This window comes from Cuculus canorus, chromosome 1 (assembly GCF_017976375.1).
Source record: "Cuculus canorus isolate bCucCan1 chromosome 1, bCucCan1.pri, whole genome shotgun sequence".
In the NCBI taxonomy this organism is placed as follows: Eukaryota; Metazoa; Chordata; class Aves; order Cuculiformes; family Cuculidae; genus Cuculus; species Cuculus canorus.
Window position 1 is genome coordinate 25,884,910 of NC_071401.1, and position 23,525 is coordinate 25,908,434.

General features: G+C 42.8%; 1 protein-coding gene across 3 annotated transcripts; it reads left to right on the forward strand.

Annotated features, from left to right (window-relative positions):
* The first annotated feature begins 1,524 nt into the window (after positions 1–1,524).
* On the forward strand, positions 1,525–16,385 carry SERTM1 (serine rich and transmembrane domain containing 1). Of its 3 annotated transcripts, none has more exons than XR_008448250.1 (3): positions 1,525–1,781; positions 8,335–8,432; positions 14,830–14,959. XR_008448250.1 is itself a non-coding variant. In XM_054056789.1 (3 exons), exon 3 carries the CDS (start codon positions 15,454–15,456, stop codon positions 15,775–15,777), a length of 324 nt encoding a protein of 107 aa, XP_053912764.1. In that variant the 5' UTR covers positions 1,530–1,781; positions 8,335–8,432; positions 15,308–15,453; the 3' UTR covers positions 15,778–16,385. The 3 variants fall into 3 exon arrangements, 2 of the variants coding, with proteins under 2 accessions (XP_053912764.1, XP_053912766.1); XM_054056789.1 differs by lacking the exon at positions 14,830–14,959 and adding an exon at positions 15,308–16,385 and having other exon boundaries at positions 1,530–1,781; XM_054056791.1 differs by lacking the exons at positions 8,335–8,432; positions 14,830–14,959 and adding an exon at positions 15,308–16,385 and having other exon boundaries at positions 1,530–1,781.
* Positions 16,386–23,525: the final 7,140 nt, after the last annotated feature.

Consider the following 23,525-nt stretch of genomic DNA (forward strand, 5'->3'; position numbering starts at 1 on the left):
CCTCTGCAGCATATTATGAACTGCACAGCTCCCAAAGAGCAATTTAAAATGAAGAACAACCTTTTCCAACATCCTTTTCAGAATTGCACATGGACATTAGCCAGATACAAGACTGAGCTGCAGAGGGTGCATTAAACTCCCCATCTGCTCTTCACAGTGCTCATCACTGATTTATAACCCACAGTAAAGTCATTTGGCCAAAAACGTCATAGTGGATGAGACAAGCGCATCAGAAGCCGGCTGAGCCTTTCCTCTCAGTGTCCACAGAAGGAAATGTGTTCCAGCCAGCCAGCATTTTCCCAATATTTGATTCCAGAGTATGTGATACCTGAAGGTAAGACACTCTCCAAGCAAACTAGCAAAGCCAGATTTTATTCTCGTTTACAATGCTTTATAGGTATTATCTCAGTTGGTCTTGGCACCTGATATCATCCTGTGGAGATGATATCAAAGTATCCTTGAGGGTCTCAGCAGCTTTCCTGAAAACTCAGAAGAGTTTTCAGAAATACACCTGCAAATTTTCACTTCCCAGGGAGCCTGCTTTTCTCTCCCACTCCCTTGTTTGTGCCCCACTGCCAGCCACGGTGTTACAACCTCACCCTCTACAGACTCTCTGCCACGGAAGAATTTCTCATGGGCTTTTCTGCCTGTCAAGATGCAGCCTTCACGTGGTCTGTCTTTGGAAAAAGGGATCAACTGTATCCTGGGCTGCATCAAAAGAAGCGTGGCCAACAGGTAGAGAGAGGTGATTCTGCTCCTCTACTGTTTTCTTGCGAGACCTCATTTAGAGTATTGTGTCCAGTATTGTAATCCTCAACATAAGAAGGATATGGAACTGTTGGAACGAGTCCAGAGGAGGGCTACAAGGATGATCAGAGGGCTCGAGCACCTCTCATGCTAGGACAGGCTGAGAGAGTTGGGGTTGTTCAGCCTGGAGAACAGAAGGCTCCGAGGAGATTTTAGAAGTACCTGAAGGGGCTACAAGAAAGCTGGGGAGGGACTTTTGACAAAGGCTTGTAGATAGGACCAGGGACAACGGGTATAGACTGGAGAGGGGCAGATTTAGACTAGACGTAAGGAAGAATTTCTTCACCATGAGAGCGGTGAGGCACTGGCACAGGTTGCCCAAAGAAGTTGTGGCTGCCCCATCCCTGGAGGTGTTCAAGGCCGGGTTGGATGGACCTTGGGCAGCCTGATCTAATGGGAGGTGTCCCTGTCCGTGGCAGGGGGGGCTGGAACTGGATGATCTTTAAGGTCCCTCCCAACCCAAAATATTCTATGACTCTATGAACCTCGGGAGCTCGAGAGCGACCCATTTCAGCGGTCGATGCTACGGGACAGCCCAAGGATGCCAAGAGCGGGTTTGCAGGATGCCCGGTCCTTCCCGTAACAGCAGCAGAGCGGAGGCGGACCGCCAAGCCCTCCTCCCGGACCCTCAACCCCTCCTCCCGGACCCCCCGGCACGGCCACCCCGGGGCCGGGGCGGGCGAGGGGCGGTCCGGGGGCGGCGCTCGGTCCCGCGGAGCCGAGGCGGTGGGTGGCGCCGAAGGGTTTCGGTCTGTCCGTCTCATTGGAAGGGAGGTCGGCGCTCGGAGAGGTTTTTCTCCCCCTCGCTTGGATCCCGGTGCGCTTTCTCGGTGCCGTCGGTGCCCATCTTCCCACGGCGTGCGGAGCGGGACCCGAGCGCCCCGCGCGCTGCTCCGCCGGGAGGCGCCGCTGCATCCCGGGTCTTTCGGGCGCTGTAATCCAGGGCGTTTGGTGTTCACGTACGTTTAAGCTAGGTATGTGTTAGGCCTTTTTCCGATCGTTCCCGAATGTGTTTTGGAAAGAACCTGGTTTTGTCTTTGCTGACTTCGTGGGCTGTTAAAGTGCGCGAATTGAATGATTCCTTTTGGAGAAACTGCTTTTGCTGGAGGCGCCCTGGGGGGCACGGGGACGGCAACTGGGGTGCGCTGCTTCTGCAGGGAAAGATGCTGAGGGAAGGGAGGCAGAGGCGGGTTTCCATTTCTGAAAGGTGCTGCAGACTCGGGGTTTGATAGTGCGGAGCGTCGGGTGATCCCTGTGCAAGCACATTTTTCACTCTGTGTGTATAAGCGTAAATTGCCACTCGTGTGCTCTTTCACATTGTTTGCAGAAAGATGACGGGAGAGGAATTGATCCCTCTGCAAATGGATTGTAAAATGCCTATCCAATGCACTGGGAGAAGAGCTGAGCTTAGACAGCACAACGTGGAAAAAGAAAACAGAATGGATGCAAAAAAAAATGTGCCCTTTCCAAGCATTTTATGTCTGGTTAAAAGCTGCAGGATGTTACGATATTGTCTCAGCAAAGGTGCTGAAGTTTGGGACAGAAAACAAGTGAAGTAAACTTACTCCTGCAAATACTAAGCAGTTAGAGGGAAATTGTGAAAATAGTGGTAAAGGGCTGAGCATTTCCACGTTGATTAACATCTCTATAAGCAAAACCAATCAGGAATGCATACTAAATATTATTAAATTTAATTCTCAGGTAACTGTTGCAGAATGGGAGAAGGATGAATAGAAAGAGATGTATAAAATCTGGACCATATAGGATGTAAATAATGCTTGCAGTTTTATTCTGGCAAGGGATCCAGCTGGAGGCTGATGAGTGTTACCTTATGATTTTGCTTTTTACAGTCATTTTGAGCCTGCTCTGACCCTTTTGTGCCTGAGCAGACTGAAACGAGGTGCAACCAGAAACCGCCAACCTTCTTCTCTGTGCTCTAACACCTAGAAGGGCTTGTTCTCCATAGGAATTGTTGCTGCTGTGTGTAGCTGGATACTGTCTGCCTTCCTTCCTCACCTTTTCCTCAGGCTAGGTCATCCATATCACCCAAAGCAGGGGAAGGAGAAGCAGGCACGTCACCTCTGGCTCCCTCATGTTTTCCCGGCTGTTGGCTGCTCCAGCGTGCAGCCTTGCCTGCCTGCATACTGCTACTTGTTATATTTCGTACGTGTGCATCGCTGTCAGCAGGAGAAATGCTTTTGGACCTTGAACTGGTGTGAACGGGGTCCTGGGCTATTTCAGCATCCCGGTCTACTCTAGTACTGTCACCAAGTAGGTGATTGTATGCCAATGAATGTACTTGGCTTGGGAAGTTATTGCTGTTCACATTTTGTTAACCTTTTCAGATGTAAAAGGCTGACTGGGATAGCTTGTGTCTGCGAAGTGTCTTGGTTCATAATTGGGTCTTATTGGTGCAGGGCAAATTATAAACTGTATTCTGTAAATTCCTCATCAGAAGCAGGAAGCAATGTGGTTTTCCTTTTGGTGCCCCATCTACGCAGAAGCAGAAGAGGAATTAGTGCAACATTAGAGTATATCCAGAAGTTACTGAAAAATCTGGTGCTTCTGATAGGTTTGAAACTTGAAATTTAAATACTAAAATGTCAAGACATTTTCACCTCTGCCTCCTGCACGCTCTTGCAAGCACTCCTCCCCTTGTGTCTTCATGATTGCGGTTACCTCCTTTTCCTGGCTGGCGCAGAGGAAATCCTGTTACAGCATAGTCAATCCACGGTGCTGCTGCAAAAACCCACCTCTTAGTCTGCTGCTTTGGCTGCATCTCCCCTCTTTGTCAGTCCTGCTGCTGCTCCTCCTTCTCTCTTGCATCGTGCACGTCAGTTTCAGGCTTCACTTTCAAATGTCCTCCATAGTTTCCCTGTATGTGATGTTCCACCTCTCCTGCTTTACCAAGACATAACCCCTGGGCTTTGATCAGCCCATGCTCTCAGCATCTGTCCCCCTCAAGCTGTCACCTTGATGTTTCCCTGAGCTTCGCCTTTCGCTTGCTCGTAGCTTCATATAGGCAACTTGTCCATTATTTCACTAATTTCCTTGCTATCTCCCAGCACTTTCGCTTTTGCTGTGATGCCTTCAGCGTCTGTCTGGTGAGATGCTGAGACAAACCCTCACCCGTGCTGCCACCATCCCTGTCTCTGAATTAGTCTGGCTCTGGGTTTGACCACAAGAGCGTTCTCTAAAGCTCGGATACCTGAGAGGCAGCACCGCACAGATCACTCTGGCTAGCACCAGCAGGAGCTTTTCTCCTACAGTCTCTGTTAACCTCTCTTGCTCTTTTTGGCATTCCAGGTGCAACCCTGCCCCCTTATGCCTGTGCGCTACAGCCTGGTTCACTGCAACTCCCTTCACAATAGTGTTGTATCTTTGCACACGGTTTTGCAAACAGGGACAATATGTAAACTTTATGCACACAAATACAGATACGATAATGACACAGTCTCTTCCATGGGAGACCATGCAGCCTGCATTGGTAAAATAAGGAAAGGTTTAAGGATGGAGTTCTTTTCTGTTACACCATTGAGGAGAAACAAAGAATCGAAGGAGAAGGCTCTTACCTCTCTTGGTAAAGCAGGCTGAGGCACCTGAGCTGGGAAGCCCAATTACAGTTAGCAGAGTTACTGTGATAGCACATCTGTGCCTAAACTTCCCTTGACATTTGAGTTCACAGTACATAGTTGGTACTGAATGTGCTTTTCTGGGAGAAAATTCTGAAACTAAAGGTTTAGCAGTGGTTTCTGTTGAATAATGTATACAAAATTGTATCCTGGGTTTATATTGTGTCAGGATTTCTGAGGAGGCTAAAGTGAAATCTGCTTGACATTTTTAGGTTTGATATGGACCATATACTTTGTTTTTAGAAAAATATATGGAAGCGATTCTGTCAGTTCAATTTTACCATAGGAAAATGTTTTCTTATTACTGTGGACTCCACTTACTGGCTTGCGACGTCAGTAGTTAAGGACTAATAACCCCATTGACTAGCAAAGTCAAGAGCCACCTATTGTTTAGCAGAGCCCTTTGCTGAAGTCTGCAAAGAGGGCTCCTGAAATGAGGTGGATGTGCCCCCATGGAGTGTGAGAGGCAGAGGCTCTCAGCTGCATTCAGCTGCACTTGTGTGTGCAGCCATTTCATCTGGTATTGGGCAGGATGCTGTGCCACAGCACTGAAGGGGGCAATAGAGGCTTTAAGTCCATTCACTTCCAGATTTAGCCGCATTTTGTCCTAAAACTGTATTCCTGGTAGGTAAAGGAGGTAGTGCCTGATATGTCTGACGGTTTATCCCCCTTTACCTGGAGAGGCGCTGAACCTGAGGGTCTGAGCCTTGCAGGTTGTTAGCTTCAGTGATGGAGAATGAAAGCAAGCCCTGATAACAAGGGCTGCTTGCCCTGGGGCTTGGTACTGTGTCTGGTAGGTTTTGCTCTGAGTAAACGCTGTGGAGGAGCTGAAGCACTGCCCCATGAGAAGTCTGTGAGGCTTCAGGGAGAGCAAAAGCAGAGTACAGCCCTCCGATGCACCGACCATTTGGCCCCTTGCACGGAGTGCAGTGCCAGACTGCTCGTGTCAAATACAAAAGGTGGTTATCAGAAGCCCGCATTAAGTCGGTCAGGAGCTAACAAAGTTTAATCGACTTTTGTTTGTTCTGAGGTTAAATGCATCACCATCACCACGGCATACATGCTGGGTGGCATCTTCTCCTGAGAGGCTTATTAGTGTTGGTGGGATCCTCCACACAGCTGCTTGCAGCCTCGGCAAGGAGGGCAGCAGGATTAGGATGAATCAACAATGTAAGGAGGTGGCAAGACAGAATAAACTGAAATATTTTCATATACTTGTTCCACTGGGGGAAATGGGCTTTAACTCATTTTTCTTTTTTTTTACCTTCCTTTCTTTTTTGCCCTGTGAAAATGCACATTTTTAGTTAAGCAGCCATTCCAGCCTACACTAATTTTTCTCTTCAAACAATATGAATTTGGAGTTGCAAGAAATCGAACAGGAAGTAATTCCTCAAAATGCAGATATTAAGGAATCCTGATACCCACTGGTTCCTCCTTCTTCCATGGCCAACCTTGCACCGGACCTCCTTCCAGCCTGATGTCTCCACAGGCACTCACATTCTGTTACTTTGAGAGTGACATCTTAGCAGCTGTGTTTGACAGTAGAAGTTGGTTACTGAGGCATAAATTTATCGGAGGAACCAAATGACTGTGTGAATCTTCACATTTCCACTTCTTGACCACGTCCTGTCATTAAACTTTAGGAGCTCAACTGTCTTGGAGGTTTCTGCCTGGGGTTGAATTTGTTTGAAAGTGGTCAACAGCAATAAAAGGTATTCAGAGTAGGAATAAAGGGAATAAAGCTAGAACTGGACACGGAGAAATTAAATATGATCCATTACAATTGTCAATGAAGAGTTTCTTATTTTTTTTTTTTTCCAATAAGCTGTAATTTTTCACAGGAAACTTTCAACATAATTGGGAAATAAATGAATATTTTTATCAAACCAGCACAGGAAGGAGACTGATTTCCCTGATGTCCTTTGGGTGATATCCAGACTTACGGTCCCATGGGGGAAAGGACAAGGGAGGGCCCCATTTCCACACCTAAGATGTCAGATGTACAGCAATGAGATTCTTTTCCCCATTCACATCCCGAAAGATACAGGGAACAGATAGGTCCCTGCTCCTCGTGTATCTTATTGGCAATGGAAGTAAGTACAGTGTTTGGGCCAAATCCTGCTGTGCCAGAACATGGTCAGCACAAGCCTAAGCTGTGTGCTACTACCACAGCTGAGACTGTGAAAATATCTGCAAAGGGCATTAGACTGCTGCAAAAAAAGTTGTAGGACTGTGAATACTGCTGTATACACCAAGAGTTCTCCTGTAGATAAGCTTCTTGATGCTCTGTTCCAAATATTTCTGTATACTTCAAAGGTAATTAAAAGCTCAGACCTCTCCATCTTGCTTTCTACGCTTGCCATTTGAATATGAATGCACACATCTAAAAAGCTTTGAGGATGTATTGTGTTTTGCACTGCATCTCTGGTGTGTTTAATCAGCCTAAGATTTGGTAGGCTCTGTTCCCTTTGCCTTACCAGGATTTGGGGTGTCGTATTGAATGAAGGGCTATAAACGGACAAGAACAGTGCTCTGTGTAATCTGGAGGGAGACAAACTAAAGAAGATCATGCAAAAGAGACCTGGAAAAAAAAAGCAAAATAATTTATTTGAAGATAGAGTCCCTCCCTGTTGCAGAGATCCTAGCTTCTTTCCCCCAGGAAAGCTGTTCTGAAAGAAACAAAGGGAAGGGAAAGGGTCTCTGCGATGAGTAGACAAAACTGAGGGCCATAGGACCAAGCTCTTTGTTACACAAGGCAGATTTGCCAGAGAAAAGGTATACAGGAGCTGTTGCATCCCCCTCTCCATCCCAGTACCATCACCTGCCTTGGCCTATGTACTTCTAAACAAGGTGATGGGGCACCTGCCCTTGCATCCAGAGGATGTGCTGGGTGCATCCCTGGGGAAGCTGACTTCAGGGCTTACCTGCAGCCTCCCACCTGTCCTTCTGCATGGGGGTGTGTGGTTAGGAAGCTGCCTGACTCCATTTGGGTGTAACATTAATATAGTCAATGTTGTCGAAACATGTTGATTTCAACAATGCTGACTTTTAGCAGCTGCACTAGATAATTTTCTTTATTGAACTTGGACAGGCTTAAACCATAAGTGATTCAGTCATTGAAGGGATGAAAGCAACACAACGATGCATTAACATTCATCCCTAGAGATCTGCTTCTCTAATGCAGTTCAAACCAAATGTGCTGAAAGGGTAGAGCTCTGAGATGTATAATGATTGTGCAAGCATCTTTTTTTTCCCAGAGGGGAGGATCTTTTTGAAAGTGGTCCGACTTTTACTTTAATCTGCATCACCTGGGATTGTTTCTTCATATATAATCAAGTTAATTTGCTTTATTAAAAACAGCTCAAGGGGCACATTTTAATTTTAGGTATTGAATGAATGTAGCACACAAAAATACGGTATTCAGTTTGGGGACTTCAGGTATGTGAACTTAAACTTCAGCTTGTCTGAAATATATAGAATAAATAAATAATAGTGTGCAGTCCAGAAAGACCTGATTCCTGGCAGGAGTCTGTAGGGGATGATGTGAAAGCAATTGGAGTGCAGATGCAATGCTCCAGTGCTTAAAGAGGTGCCAGGGAACAGAAGGCTGTCTTAGTTCTGGAACGCTCTGCAAAAGAAGAGGAGAAAGGTGTTACCAAAGCATGGCTGTAAAGCAGAGATCAAGATCATGGTTTTGGTATTTTGCATGAAGTGCTGTAACTGGACAGCAGAAGGATGTGGCTAGCAACAATAAAACACAAGCCAGGTTTCCACTCAATTTGTTTTCCTCTGAAATTTCTAGTACCAAGAACAGAGAAAATTCAGCATTTTTCCTTCTTGATTTTTTCAATGTAGTTGTTACTTAACTCTTCAGCTTTAATCTGCTTTTTTATAGGGGCTTTTCTCAGCATGCAGTCCCTTTAGATTTGGCTGTGATAACCAGCCAGTCCTGCACACTGGACATTTGGCTTGCATCCCCAAATCTTACTGCTTGTAAGTATTTCATTTGTTCTCTTTGCTTGTTTTGCTCTTACTTTTAAGGAGCAGATTCAACTGACAGGTTCTGGGTCTGATCCCATGTCATGATGTCTTTACTTTACATGGATATAAAAACTCTATAATGTGCAGATCTATGGGAAATGTAAATGATACAAGCATTTGATCCTATCTGAATTAATCTAATAGCCTTATGGCTCTGAGTTTCTTTTTCCCAGCCCCACATAAAACCTCAAATGAAATATAACTTGTTTTTAATCTGCAACCAAGCCATATGGGTGCTTGTCTTCTTAGATTTTAAAAGTTATAAATTTAGATCATATTAGATCATAATAAAAAATGAAATTAGATCAGAAATTAAAAGGAAGACATTGCTTGTGTCAGGAAATAGTTTTTCCTTCTCCTTGTGTGCACTTTTTATTGAGTCAGTTGGTTACCCATCCTGTTTCCCAGGCAGAGTGGCAAAGGGACTCTGCTCCTCAAGTCTATCTGTAACAGGGAGAAGAAGCATCCTACTTATTTGTAGTCTTTCAATTGCCTAAGGCATTTACGCAAAAATAAGAAGTATTAAGGATCATATTCTTCCTGAACTCCCAAGTGATCAGTCATTCTTTGCCTTTCCTACCTATATTTTCAGTGGGATGAAATGTTGCTCACTTTTCTGTCTAAAGCCACTGTCTGATTTAGTTGCACGATGTTAAACTGCTACATTTTTCCAGTCTAGAGCAAAGTGCCTTTCAAGGCTGAAGGTTTCCCTGTATGTAAAGTTAATTCAGTCCTTTAGTATGAGGATGCAAACATATTTTTATGGACATTAAATATTTTGTGTTATCTGTTATCTGGAAGGACAGTATGTATTGATATAGTCCTATATTCTAAAGGAAATGAAAGTAGAAAAGTAAGGTAGTGAGGGGGAAGATAAAAGAATTAAAGAAGTCTGCTGGCCTTTGTACATATATCGAATTAGCAAAGGTCATGAGAAACCTTAATCTTTTTAATAGATCTATTGAAAACTTGCTGCCAGCTTTTGGAAGTAAGCACTATAACAGAACTCAGGGGAAAACACACCTTTATGGATGAGGAGGTTTCATCCTGGAACTGGCATCAATGTATTGCCTGGAAACCTGCACAATCCTCCTCCTGTTCTTCTTGCTCTGTTGCTGAATGAAAGAGAGGTCGTTCTGGTTTCTGGTCATGAGGGAATGGTGTCATTCTCTGCTCACTTTTGGTTTTAGTTTTCCAATAGAGCAAAAGAGACCAGAGAACATACTTGTGAGTTTTTTAATAGAGACGATCAGTGTCATCTTTAATGAATGTCCTCTGCCTCCCCTCTTTACTCAATACAAAGAGCTGTTTGCCTCATACATAGTAAACAATTTTTGCACAGACCCAGAGTACCATCTTCCACCACATCTCTCTTTCTTAGCCATTTCCTAGTCAGGATAATGGCCTATAATTTCAGTGTCACATAGGATCTTCAAACCACCAGATCCATCCCATTAGGTGGACCATCCCAAGTCATCCATTGTGGATGCGTTGTTTCACTAGTGTGTGTGCGCTCCTTTGACCCTCATCTCAATGTCTGTTGAGACACATATGTTTGCAAGCATAGGAACTGGATCCACAGGCAGACGATGTGTACAAGGTGATATCAAGCCTGGTGGCCAGAGGCTCCTTCTACCAGGATCCATGGACATCTGACACAGGCAAGCTTCTTCAACTGTCCTGTCCTAGGTCAGCAAGAAACTCCCTGCCCTGCTTCCCAGAGCCATCTTCTTTAAAACATGATAGAATTCTAATCCTGTTCCAGTCATCCTCTGCCTTTTTATATACATTGGGCTGAAATTAGCCAAAAGCGTTTTAAAGTTTTACAGAAGGAAGGCAGATAAAATTAACAGTGTATTGATGTCTAACAGGATGAGGGACTTCACTGTTATAACTATCGTAAAAGTAAATTAAGCTCTCCTCTTTTAGGAGTTGTTTACAATGAGGGCTTTTTAGAATACCTCCTATCTGTAAGAAAGAGTTGTTGAGAGACTGTTACAAAAATGTCAGCATGAAAATGCTGATTTTCTTTGATGTCAGTTTGTCTCTCTGCTTAAATACTTTGAAGCTTCTGAAACAGACAAGGTATTTCTCAGCTTGTAGTCACAAACAGCCAGGGTGAACCAAGAAAACAAAGTGCTTATCTATGGCTGATAAACTGCCAAGAAAATGAATATATCTGTCTATCTTTGCTTCTAGTTCCTCTGGTTTTAGGGCCTCGGTGGTTGTGAGTATGCTTCATCAAATTATATTTCAGTGAGCCTGGAGAAATAGAGTTGTTGCATCAAGATAGGCAGAGAAATACAATACAGGCACCTGTGTGATAAAGGATTTAAGACAATGGCACTATAAAAAGCTTTTTGCTTACTGCATGCCATCCTGGAGAGTGCCGCAGTCTCATTTAACATTTGACATAGACTAAACCGGGAGATGACCACTGTCTTATCTGTCCTTAAGGTTAAATTATGTATTTTACATATAATTTGGCACCCAGGGCATATGATAATTGACAAGGCCTCTGCTCCTGACCCTATTTCCAGTTTCTGAAAAAACAGAGTATATGACAGATGCCATCAAAGATGCAAAGAGGTGATAGCTTTGGCCTGGCTACCCAGGCATGATACTGCATAGTACTTGAGATTTACCTCTTACACAGTGATGTTTTACTTAATCCCTCACCTACCCAGTTTGCCCTGCTTTTGGTCAATGCAAATTTGCCTATCTCTCACTTGCCACAGGATAAAGAAAAGATTAAAAGCTCCAGCTGAGTGTGAAAAGTGCTTTATACTGAGGCTTGAATGAAGGAACAATGCACAGCTGGAGAAAAATACAGAAATAGTGGTTCCAATTGAAAAGTGAGGAGGTACAAATGACACCACATGTCTAGCAGAGCCTTTCCTTGTGTGCTAGCCCTTATGTTTGGGGACTAAAGTAGCAGAATGAGGGTTTACTCTTTCTTATACCTAAAACCATCAGAGTGTGGAGATGGAGTCTGTGCCTTCTCGGTACAGTGAGTGGTTTTACTGAAACGCATGACTCTGGCTAATCAGTTTTCCCATTAAAGCATCAAGGCCAGGTGAAAAACTGAGTGGGAAAACTCATCCAGTGTTGAAAAGGCAGAGTATAACCTGGAACTTCCTACAGCGGTGGGGCTCAGCATGATGACTCAGTAAGCCTCCTCAAGCTGTGCATCCCTGTCCTGGCACTGCAGAGGTGCGTCTGAGAAAGTAATCCAGATCCACCTACGCCAGAAACTATCAGCTCCCCAGCAGACAGGTAGGTCCCAGTTCTCCTGTCCCAGGAGTTTTCAGGACTGGTTATTCAGGAAACCTTTTCCTGTAAGAGTCAGAGTTCCTCTCTTATCTCCAGTCATTCAGCAACAACACTTTCAATTCAGTCTTTGCCTTAAACCAACTCAGCTTTCCAAAAATTGATGAAGGAAGGACGGGGACCTCTACAGAATTTGAAAACTTTGTCTCTTTAGTTGAATTCCATGATTTGTTTACAGCTCTCAGAAAGATTATGAGTTTATTGCAATTAACCATTTCCAATTTTGCCAATATACTTTGAAGTCAGTGACAAAATTCATGTTTTGGGGACCAGGTCTGGGCTAGATGTTACGATATTGTTCTGTTTAGTTTTGAGAAATCCACAAAACAAATTGCCAAACAAGAAGATAAAGCTGACATTTGGCTTTATAGGCAGTTATTCCTTTGGGAGGATTAGGAGAAGAGAGATAAATGGTTTGTGCCACTTGCCTTCTTCACCCAGCAGAAGGAAGAACCTGAGCCAAAGCAGTAGCTGTGGTGCACTGAATAAACTATTGTAAATCCCCCTTTAAAAGGCTGAGAGGTCTGATTTGCAGCGTGGCAGAGGTTCAGGCAGCTCTAGGACTATGTAGCTACATTTCAGTCCAGAATGGTGTCTGTATTCTGCCGCATGTCACTGGCTGAGCCAGCCTGGCTGCCTTCCAGTGAGATTCCAATGCTGGAACTGCATCAGGGAATGTTGTCAGGGATGAGGATCAGATCTGTTTTATTTCTGTATGCATTTTGTACCTTTCCTATGAATAATTCTCAGATGTCAGGACCGGATATGTTCATACTCCACAGGATTTTGCTGTTTTACACCAACCGAGTACAGATAGATGGTAAAAATCCTTATAGACTGTGTAGAACCTTACACTTTAGATCCATATTTTCAAATGTGTGATTAAAACAACACAGATTTTTTTTTTCTTCCTAAAATATTACCAGGAGAGCCACTTAAGCTGAAGCTACATTTTATGGTGAGATTCATTTACTTATCACATCACTGCGTAGTGTGAGTGGATGTGGACCGTAGTCTTTTGGAATCAGTTTCTCTGATCTCACTACAAAATACTTTGTTAAAAATAGCCCAGTTGACATTGCCTATAAAGGCTCTGATCTAGCAAAGCACTCACATCTCTGTTTAACTGTGAGGTTCTGATTAGTCCTATTTAAGACCATAAATTTTCCACTAACTTCAAAGTAAGTCCCACACCAAAGTTTTTCCTTGTACCAGGGCCAGAATTGTTAATGGGAAAAGTAGAACATAGTGGATTTCAAATTTGTGAAGAATTTAAAGGCTTTTAACTTCTGTCATGTTAAAGAATTTATGTGAATTAATTCCTGAAGTTATTATAGAGCAATTCAATTAATAATGGATCTGCTTTTCATTATGATGAGTAATCAAGGATAAACATCTCCTATATCAAAGCTTATCTTTTAAGAAGGATAAATTAGCTATAATGGACTTAACTACTTCCAGAACATGAAATGAACACGTATTGTTCCATTAGTTAATTTTGGATCAGTAAATTAAAGATAGTTCAAAAGAAGTATAATCTCATAAGGACCTCTCTTTGTTCAGTCTGTTGTGACTTATTTCACAAGGTGCAATAAACACTGTTTCTTGTGTGGCTAAATACTATTAGGGTTATAAAATGATTTTGGTTTAGTATATTTTATGCATCAGTATGAGTTACATACCACAAGAGTAAGAATGTTTTTATCTGGTATTTGCAGATGCAGTTTTGTACTCCTGTATATCTTATAGTCTATCGGGATGCTTGATTAAGACTACCAAAAGCTCTGCAATAAAAGAATAAATAAACTATAAAACAACATCTGCCATGTAACTTCTTATCCATGAAATCGTTATGGATGTGCATCCTCTAGTAAACTAACCCAGGCCAAGGCATAGGCCTTTCATTATCTCTCCTGTTGAATTAGCAAGCACACCTCCTGGCATGATTTTGGCCAGCTAACGCCCTCCAGGCTATGCCTGAACATATTTGGCATTAAGATTGGCCGTCATTAATTCCTAAAGGCAGCTATGATGTGGCCATCTGGTCCATAGAGAGAAGAGGGAGTTGATGCATTGTGCCACATAAGTTGTCCCAGAGACCAGAGAATAGCCTTGACCTGTTTTATGTAGTAGTATAGATGTAGTTCTGGGATATAGAAAATAAAATGTGATTTAAAAACATGGAATTAGATTCTACCTAGCAGTTAATGTAGTCTCTGTTTACTTAGGCCCTTAGGACTTTTTATAACATATCACATAACCTCCTAAATTTCATTTGTAGTGCGAAAGTACAATGGGTAACTCTGCAAATAACTGCAGTGACTGCAAAGCAAACTTCCTAGCATTTTCATTGGGTGTCTCCAAGCCTTCAGTGTTCTCAGAGAAGAAACAGCACCAGGAGAAGCATCTTTAGTTCAGGCTGGGGCTTCTGTGGTCACACCTAGTGTCAAAAAGTATCAGTCTCTGAAAGAAGTTAGCAGAGGTAGCGTGTTTAAAGGAAAATTTATAAAGCAGAACATGGCCAGGAACTGTGCTGGGACACTTCCCTGGAAACTCAGAGATGCAGAGATTATTACTTTAAGAGCCTGATTTTTTTCTCTCTGGCTGATGCTGATGGAGTTTGCTCTCTCTGTCACCATGAAAACCAGAAGGATTTTCCTCAAAGCCTCTAACTGTGAGTTAGAGAGAATTAATTTGAACTGGGACCACAGGATGAGGCTGAAAGCAAAGTCAGGATGAGAGAGACCACTCTGGGAATGTAGTGATGAATGGGTATTTTCTTCCTAGTGGGAGAAAGCTCGTCAGCTTTCCTTGTGGTGCCTGAGTGAGATGCTGTTTGGATGGCTGGTTAGAAAGAATACATATGCAAAAAATGAGCTTCATTTCCTACCTGCCTGCAGCTTGCTTTATCTGTTTTGTATCAAAACAACGGCAATGGGTTATAACATGTGATTCAGTTACAGCACGTCAGCTTTTTACAAGGAATTCCTCTTCACCAGGCCTTCTCTTATGCTTCCAGACTGCATTGGTGGACTGACTATGCCAGTGTAAAGAAAAGCATCTTAGTGTTACCCTGATCTACTTGTCCAGTGCTACTCTGACCTTTGCCAGCACTTGAGCTTCGAGGTTCCAACATAAAGTGGCTGGAGGCAAGTCTTGAGAAGGATTCATCTTCCTTCCCTAGGTTTTATCCATAAGACAAATTTATATCCCAATATGTCTGTTCCATATAATGTATATTTTTGATTGTGCCATTCTTCAGTTAAAAAAGTTATGTTGGGGGAGGGTCAATTTTAATTCATTTATGGGCAGGATTTCTCTTAATACCTGCATTTTGGAAAACAGGAATATAAAGATAGTTGTTAACTAATGCTATAAGAATTGCAGCTTAGTGTTAAGAAGTAATAACTTGTAACTCTTTAAGAACTAGACTGTTTCACATTAAATCACATTATCTGCTACCAAAGTAATCTTGCTTTTTTTTTTTTCCTTTGCAGTTCTGGAGGATACAATCTTACATTGTCCTGGGCTTGAGTAGTAAAGGCTGATAGAAAAATGATCGCCTCAATAAACCCTTTGTTATGCTGCTAAAACTGCCTTTCAATCCACGATCTCTTGTGATTTTTAAAACACAAATCCAAAAATGTCAGAACCCGACCCTTCATCTGGATTTGTAGGAAACATGGAAAATGGGACTTTCCTGGAGCTGTATCCCACATCCCTTTCAACTTCAGTGGATTCATCGACTGGCCGTTTATCCAATGTCTATGTCTATGTTTCTATATTCCTTAGTCTCCTAGCTTTTCTTCTTTTGCTATTGATCATTGCACTTCAGAGGCTGAAAAACATAATTTCTTCCAGTTCCTCCTACCCAGAATATAACAGTGATGCTGGAAGTTCTTTCACTAACTTAGAGGTTTGTAGTATTTCTTCCCAGCGCTCTGCTCTCTCAAATCTTTCTTCATGAAACTAAATGAGATGCACAGGGAATGGAAGAGCTTTGTCTAGTTTCTTGGGGAGGTAGTGCATGCAATATTTGCCTTAGAAGACTATTATGAAGAGGTGGCTTTTAAAGTTTCCTTTTTTTTTTTTTTTTTCCTTTCCTTTCTTAGTCTTCATTTCCCCTTTTACTAATGTTTCTTTTCATTCTGGACAATGTGTAACAACACCTGATCATCGTTTATTGCCTGTAATAGTGATGTTGTTTGTTTCTCACACATACTCGGTGTTCATTAAGAATATTCCTGCCAAACTGTAATACAGTTGTAACTGGGTGTGTAATTTTTCTGCCTTAGTTGTGACCCCTTCCCTGGTTTTGTATCAGTGATATGCTAACTACTTCTCTTTTTTCTTTTTTTAATTAAATAAGGACTTCTGTATGAAATACCTATTGCAAAAGAATAAAAAAAAAGACAGCTTAAATTATAAATATTGGAACAGTTTAAACTTGTTGGTATTGTTTCTTTTTTAATTTTGATGTCTTTTTCAGTATTTGTTGATGTTTATAAAACACAACTAAAATCCATTTCTTGAAGGATATTACTTTTGTTTATTTGTACTCCCAACTCATTCTGTCTAAAGTCTCTGTATTTCAGTTTTTTATTCTCTTTGGTTAACTTAGTAAAATGACTACAATAACAATACGATGCTCACTGCTCAATGATGTGTGGAGGTATTTTTGGACCTCGTTGCATCTAATTTGCCTAATGACTTGTTCCTCTAGGGGGCAGCTTTTGATGCTGCATCATAAATACCACACAAGTCCTTTGCATCCTTCACTGATGCTGTAGCTTATTCTTAATGGATGCCGGTATAAACCAGTGCTTTCTTTTAAAAGTTCTGCATACAACGACCCTACCCGGCAACCGAATAGCTCCTGTAACTGTCCTTTAGGCTTAAGGTGCTTGCACTCATGTGAGCAGAGCAGTAGGGATAGAAATTACTTGTACTGGGGAGGACTTTCTGGGCCAGATTTTGTCCTGTGGTTTCACAAACTCGCACTGAGGTGGAGGGCAGACACAAGGATCTGTGTTACAGCCAGACAGACGTGTGCTCTGACACTGCAGAGGTGCAAAGTATGCCTGCAGAGGGCAGGAATAGATGACAAGGAAAAAGGCAGTGTCTGTGCCTCTTTTCCTCACCAGCATAAGGAACGTCCAGGGGTTGAGAGTGTGAGAAATGAATGATATTTCACAATCGCATTCCTCTTTCCAAAGCTATAGTCAGGGTTATGACTATACTCCATTTCTGCAGTAAAAGCAGTAGCAGCATCGTGAACAGGATCCTGTGGTCAGCTGAAAAGTAAATCAATCCAAACAATCAAATAAATTATTCAAAATGCCAAGTGTGACCTGCAAGGACTGTGACCCCACACTGTGCTCTGTGATTCCTTGGTGTCCTCTTTGCACTGTGTGAGCAGAGTCTGGTCCTGCGCTCAAGTGTATGCAAATTTTGCTCACATGGCAGGATCAAAGTCACTGGAAAGACCTGAGGAAGGGTATGAAAATGTCACTGACTTTTCTGTTTCTGGCATAACAGCACACTGGGTGATGGGCTGATCTCAGCAGGGGCACAGGGCAAGTCTTTTCCCCGCACGCGACACTACTGTCCAGCAGGCACATGGATTAGGGATTTGCAGAAGACGTCCCATCCAGATTTGCTACACCCTTCCACCAAACTGCCTTCATCAACAAGACATGTTCTACTGTTAACTACATAGGCTTTAAACAGGAGATGTGAAAAGCCTGGTGTAAATATAATCACTAGAAATGTAATGGTTCAGTTCCGAACAACACACAGATGATGCTGAGGCTGATGTTTTTAGTTTTTAAAAGAGAACATACAGTATGGTAAATGGTAATGACTTACAGTGGTGATTAGCTTCTTACAAAGGTCAAAGAACTTGCTAACTCATAAAGAACTTAAGCCTGCAGGTTCTCTGAACCAGACTGGTTTTATTAATAACTTTAGTCTCTGGAATATTTTATTCATCTAGACAAAAAAAATCTTGTAAGTCGCCTTTCACTCTAATTGATGATGGGTGTTGGGAAAAGAATTAACTATTTTAAAGGGATCAGGAAACATTAATTCCTTTCTGAAAGCTCTTCCAAATGCCAAACCAGGAAAAGAAAGTATTTATGTGTTGACTGATAGCTAAGAGTAAATGAACTGTAAATCAAGATGGAGCATCCACTCAACTATCTTCTTTTACCTATAAAGCTGTAAATTTTTTGCTTCATTTGCTGCAAATGCTGGAATTTAATCAAAACCAGAGATAAGACCACAGCCTGACATGGGTATTTGCTCCCAGTGATGTTTGCCATTACTAGTTTATGCTTGCAGTTACAGAGACATTTAATATTAAATACAGACTACTGAAAGCCCATTGGCTTCATTCAGTGAGCTGTTGCCAAGCTTCAGAAGGGCAAAAAGTACTTTTCAGACTGCACAAATTAGAAAAGGTAACTGAAATCACACATTTGATTTTGCTTTTTATTTTATTAGATGCTATTAATTTTTCTTCCCCTCTGCTATGACATATGGGACTATATACAGTCATAATGATTTCAGCTGAGTTACACCTGTTCTCCTCAGGAAAGAGTTGAGAAGAAACAAGTTGGATCCAACAGAATAGCATCAGGAAAAGCCACAGGCAAAAAGCACCATGGCATTTTTTAAAGATTACTGAGTGCTAGTTTTTCAAGAAAAAAAAAATATGAAACAAACAAAAATAAAACACAAAAAAAAACCCCGAACCAACTTGAGAACCTGAGTTTGAATTACCTTGAGGTAGAGTTGCAGGGTTGTTCCACCATTGTAAATTGAACAAATTAGTTTCTTAATTTTCATCAAATTTCTGTGTTTTCTACCTCCCCCTCTCTCTGTCTCCCCTTCTTTTTGTCACTCACAAACCAAACAGAACTGGACAGGCTGGAGAAGTGGGAAAAGAGGAATCTCATGAAGTTCAGCAAGGGAAAATGGAAAGTGCTGCACCTGGGGAGAAATAACCCCAGGCACTGGGACAAAGTGGGGCTGATCAACTGGAAAACAGCTCTGCAGGAAAGAATCTGGGAGTCCTGGTGGAGAACAAGTTGACCATGGACCATTAACACACGCTTGCTACAAAAGAGGCCAAGAGTATCCTTAGCTGCATTAGAAGCACTGCCAGCAGGTCAAGGGAGGTGATCCGGCCCCCTGCTCAGCACTGGTGGGACACGTGGATTGCTGTATCCAGTCCTGGGTTCTCCATTAGTAAAGAGATACGGACATGTTGGAGCAAGTCCAGTGCAGGGCAACTAAGATGATTAAGGGACTGGAGCATCTTTTATATGAGGAGAAGCTGATATAGATGGGACTGTTTATTCTACAGAAAGCTCAGGATACAAACACTTTATGGGAGGGAGGAAGAAGAGGAAGCCATGCTCTCTTCAGTGGTGCTCAGTGATTGGACAAAAGACAACGGGCACAAACTGAAACACATGAAATTTTATCTGAACACAAGAAAACATTTTACTGTGGGGATGGTCAAACACAGGCACAGGTTGCCCAGAGAGGCTGTAGAGTCTCCATGTATTGACCTGAGAAACCTGTCTGCAGCTGACCCAGCTTTGGGCAGGAGGGCTGGACTAGATCCTCAGAGGTTCCCCATCCATGCTGTGATTGTGGTTCATGTCAGTGCAAAACCTCAGTGGCTTTTAGCTCGCTGTCTCTTCTGATGTGTTTTCTAAGCTCTGAAGCTGAGTAAACATCTTTACCGGGGGTGATTTGCTCAATAGCTTGTTACTAAGGAGCTGCTCTGTTCTTCCTCCTGCCTGCAGCCACACACTCTTCCAGGTTTTCAACTGCCTTTTTGTTGAGTGTTTTTACATTTCACAGTCAGTGTTTGCCTCAGGCCTTTTTTTTTCCCCACTAGGCCCTCCGACTGCAACAGTGCCATTGACTTCAGTAATATATAAGACTCCTGGACTGCATGACTTCAGGTCAAAAAAGTACGCCTGGAAATCTGTAGAAAGAAAAATATCAATAATGCATGAATAAGGAAAAAACAGAAGGGGGTTCTGGATTACACAGAAAAAAATATTTTGCTTTAGTTCAACAAATGTGGTCCATTTCAGTGTATTTAATCAAAGAGTACCTGGTGAAGGCTGTAGCAGCCTCTGTATCTAAGACTCTCTTGCACTGCTGACATCCCTGACCCTACTGTAAGGTTAACCCACCATATTCAACTGTCCTCAATATTACCAAATCATTCCCACCCTGAAACAGTGCCACACTCTTCACTTAGCAGCTCTTCAACTCTGTGGAGAGTTTACTCCATTGAATGAAATTTCTGCTTTCAGCCCTTCCCTGTCCGCCAACTCACGTGAAAAGTTTACCTCTGTAAGGTTAAAGTCTTTTCTAGTTTTCCTACAAATACCTTTCAGCCTGGGAATGTTTCTTACTCTTCCTCCATGCAGCTTGTTTGTTCTCCTCTTTCACTGCCTACCCCTGTGGTACTCCAGCGAGGCTGAATCCCCATGGAGCATCATGCTCTGCTGTACTTGAGCTTTTTTCCTACAGAGAATCTTTTTCTTTTTTTTTTTTTTCCTTAAGGTTACTGGGAAAGACATTTGCAGGAGAAGTTTATTTATGAAGTCCATATACCTTCCATTCTTGACAGGACTGATTTCGCTGCATCTGTTAGGTTTGTCTAAGGAAAGATTGTGAATTACAGCCCAGCTGCTTACCGGGCTGAATGGCCTTTCAGTCTGCAGCCTCCTGTACACTCCCAAAGAAAACAGCTCCAGTCTGTGGCTACAGCAGAGGATTACATGCCCCAAATTCAGGGTGCAAAAGTAGGCTGAAGTCCTTTTTTTCTCCTCCACAAAATGTGGTCTTGGTTTTGCATATGTCTTTGGCTTCACGCAGAGCAACCCTCAAGCTGCTTTACACCGAATGAACTCTGTGATACCAGCCAGTCTGATGTGCAGTCGAGACCCCCTTCACACAATTACAGCCCATCTCCCACACCAGACTTCCATAGGACTCCTGGGTCTCTGAGGCTGCCAGTAAGTGGAGTGGCCCACACCAGTGAAGATGCTGTCCTAGGCTGGTGCTTGGCCAGGGACACTTTGCTGATACTGCATGTAAACCTTTTCATGGTTCCTCCCACAGAGAACACTGGAGATAAAAGCAGCATCAGCAACCTCTGAATTCACTTTCAAGGCCAGGTAAGCACCGCAGTAATAATCATGCAGGGACAGCTAAGCAGGATCAGGTGAAATAAGCTATTTATCACTTCTTGAGGTGTTATCTTGTTTGTTTTAGATCAGTGGGAAAGGAGCACCCATTGTAATCCTGAAAATCCTGGCCGGTGGTGATCAGCACATTTAGGATCTCTGTGAGCCTTCAGGAAATTTGGACTGGGCTCCTTTGCATGGTTTAAGTTCATTCTCTGTTCCTTATGGACAGCATCACAATGAGTGGATTTGTTTCAGTGGTTAACATGGTCACCAAAAGATGCAGCATTAATACAATTAATCTCTGTAAGTAGCTTCAGTTAAATTAGAAGCAATAAAATTCTATTTTTTAAGTATAGTCTACTGTAAAAAATATTTGGTCAAATTATTAAAATCGAGCATTTTATTCCAGCTGTGCTGACATAAATATTTTTGCCCACGGGTTCTTCTAGGTAAGACATTCTACTGTTTTAAGGGATATATAATTACTCTATACTTTTAGTTCTCTGCCTTAGCCTCAATAAACTGGTATAGGTGTCTGCCAGAGCTGTTCTGTCACACATATTTGATTATGAAGCTGCACTCATAATGTTGCATACCTATTTGGTCATGCAGATCAGGTCATGAAATATGTTTAGTTTTCTGTATTTTTGTCATAAAGTATAAGATGGAGACTAAGCTGTTAGCTAATGAATTGCACCTTCACTGCCCCTTCAACACAAGGATTAGTTTGCCTCTTGTCTTAGAATATTAGTTACAGCCCATAAATCATTTGCAGGGCTTTATCTTGAGCCTGGGCTCACCAGTTGCTGACAAGTAAGAAATAAGTGCAAAGGACTTGTTTATGTCAGAGGTTCCCTGTATGGTTTGCTTGGAGCAAATCCTGCTCCAGCTCCATGGATGCTGCTCCAGCTCTGGGAGCTGCGTGCTGGGGGCTGTCTGCCAATGTACCCTCATGACTGCTCCTCTTTTCCCGAACATTTTCATCAGGATGGAGAAAATTGAAGTAAACACTAAGGCTTGCAGATTATATTAAACTAGGACAAGCTGCAAACACCTGCCAGGACAGAGGAATAATACAAAGACACCCAGTGAGAACAGAAGCATGGCAGGGAGTGAAATGAGATGCAGCCTGAAAAACATGCAAATTAACGTGTCTGAGGCAGAAGTAAACCAGAAAAGGACCACTTTTCTTTTTCACATGGTGGGAGAAACATGGGCAGCAGTGACAGAAAAGCATCTTTTGATGAGAGGGGCAGTGAATTAGGCACAAATAGGCGACATTACAGCAAAAAGTTAAGTAGGGCTACTATTCCCCAGGAGGCACAGAGTGCCTTTCTCTCCTGTTCTCAGCACTAGTGCTGGGTGCCACGTGAGGACTGGTTAATGGTCAGAGGGCCACCGAGATTAGTACCTCACAGGTAGCTTCACCAACACACGCAGGAGAAGCACCTCAGTCACACACCCCCCAGGGCCTCCCTCCCTGCTGCAGCTTTGGCTCTCGCTGCTCTGCTCCTGAACCCTTTGCCTCTGGCAAAGCATTTTCCACTCAGAGCCATGCAAGAGTCTTACTCCTTCACTTAATCCTCCTCTTACTCCAGCACGTTTTGGCAGTCTGTTTGCATCTAAAAGCTCTGAAGGATTGCTCAATAAACTGTACTTCATCTAGGATGCTACCAAAAGGGCTTTTACCTGCAGACCTGCCTCTCCTCACAGCCTGGAGTTGCTGGGCGGGAGCCAGAGCAGCCACCTCAGGGCTTTCCCAACACAGCCCCAGAATCCCTGAGAAGGTGGGGGGATGGCTGTGACCAACGGCACAGAGAGACTGGCAGCAACCTCCACGGAGAAGTGTGGCTTCACCAAACACAGGTGAGACAAATAGTGTGACACAACAGGTACCTCACAACTGCACCCGCGCCACATCTTTGTCTGCCCACCTGCTGTATTTGAATGGTTTTCTGTGGCTGTTGGCATGTAGGATGACACACTACTGGCTAAAGGACTCTGCCATCTCCTCTTGAGTCTCTGGGGTTTTTTTCATCTCAGAAGCAAAATTGTATTCTGCCTTCCATACCATAAAGACTGTTGCGGGTAGATAAAAATATCAATTCATTGATGTACACTTTAGCTGGCCTCAGTAGCTCTGTCTACACGGTTTGAAAAGGGAGTCAGCAGCTGCATAACATAATCAAGCCCACTCCTCAGAAAAACCTCCAGAAAAAAACTATCAGTAAACTCTCCACTGTGTTAGAAAACACTGTAGCTCACGTTGAAGGTAAGGAAGATTGGACTGACAGATTTATAATTGCTTGGATCTACTGAGAATTCCGAACAAGGCAAGCTGTTTGACCAAAGGCACTTTCTAGCATCTAATTCATCAGTATTCATTAAGTGGCTGCTGCAATGAAGATCAGATACAGTAACTTGAACTTGGCAAGATCAAAAGCAATTAGTTAAGTACTGGAGTCAGAGTGCTTCCTTCAAAGTAGAAGACAAG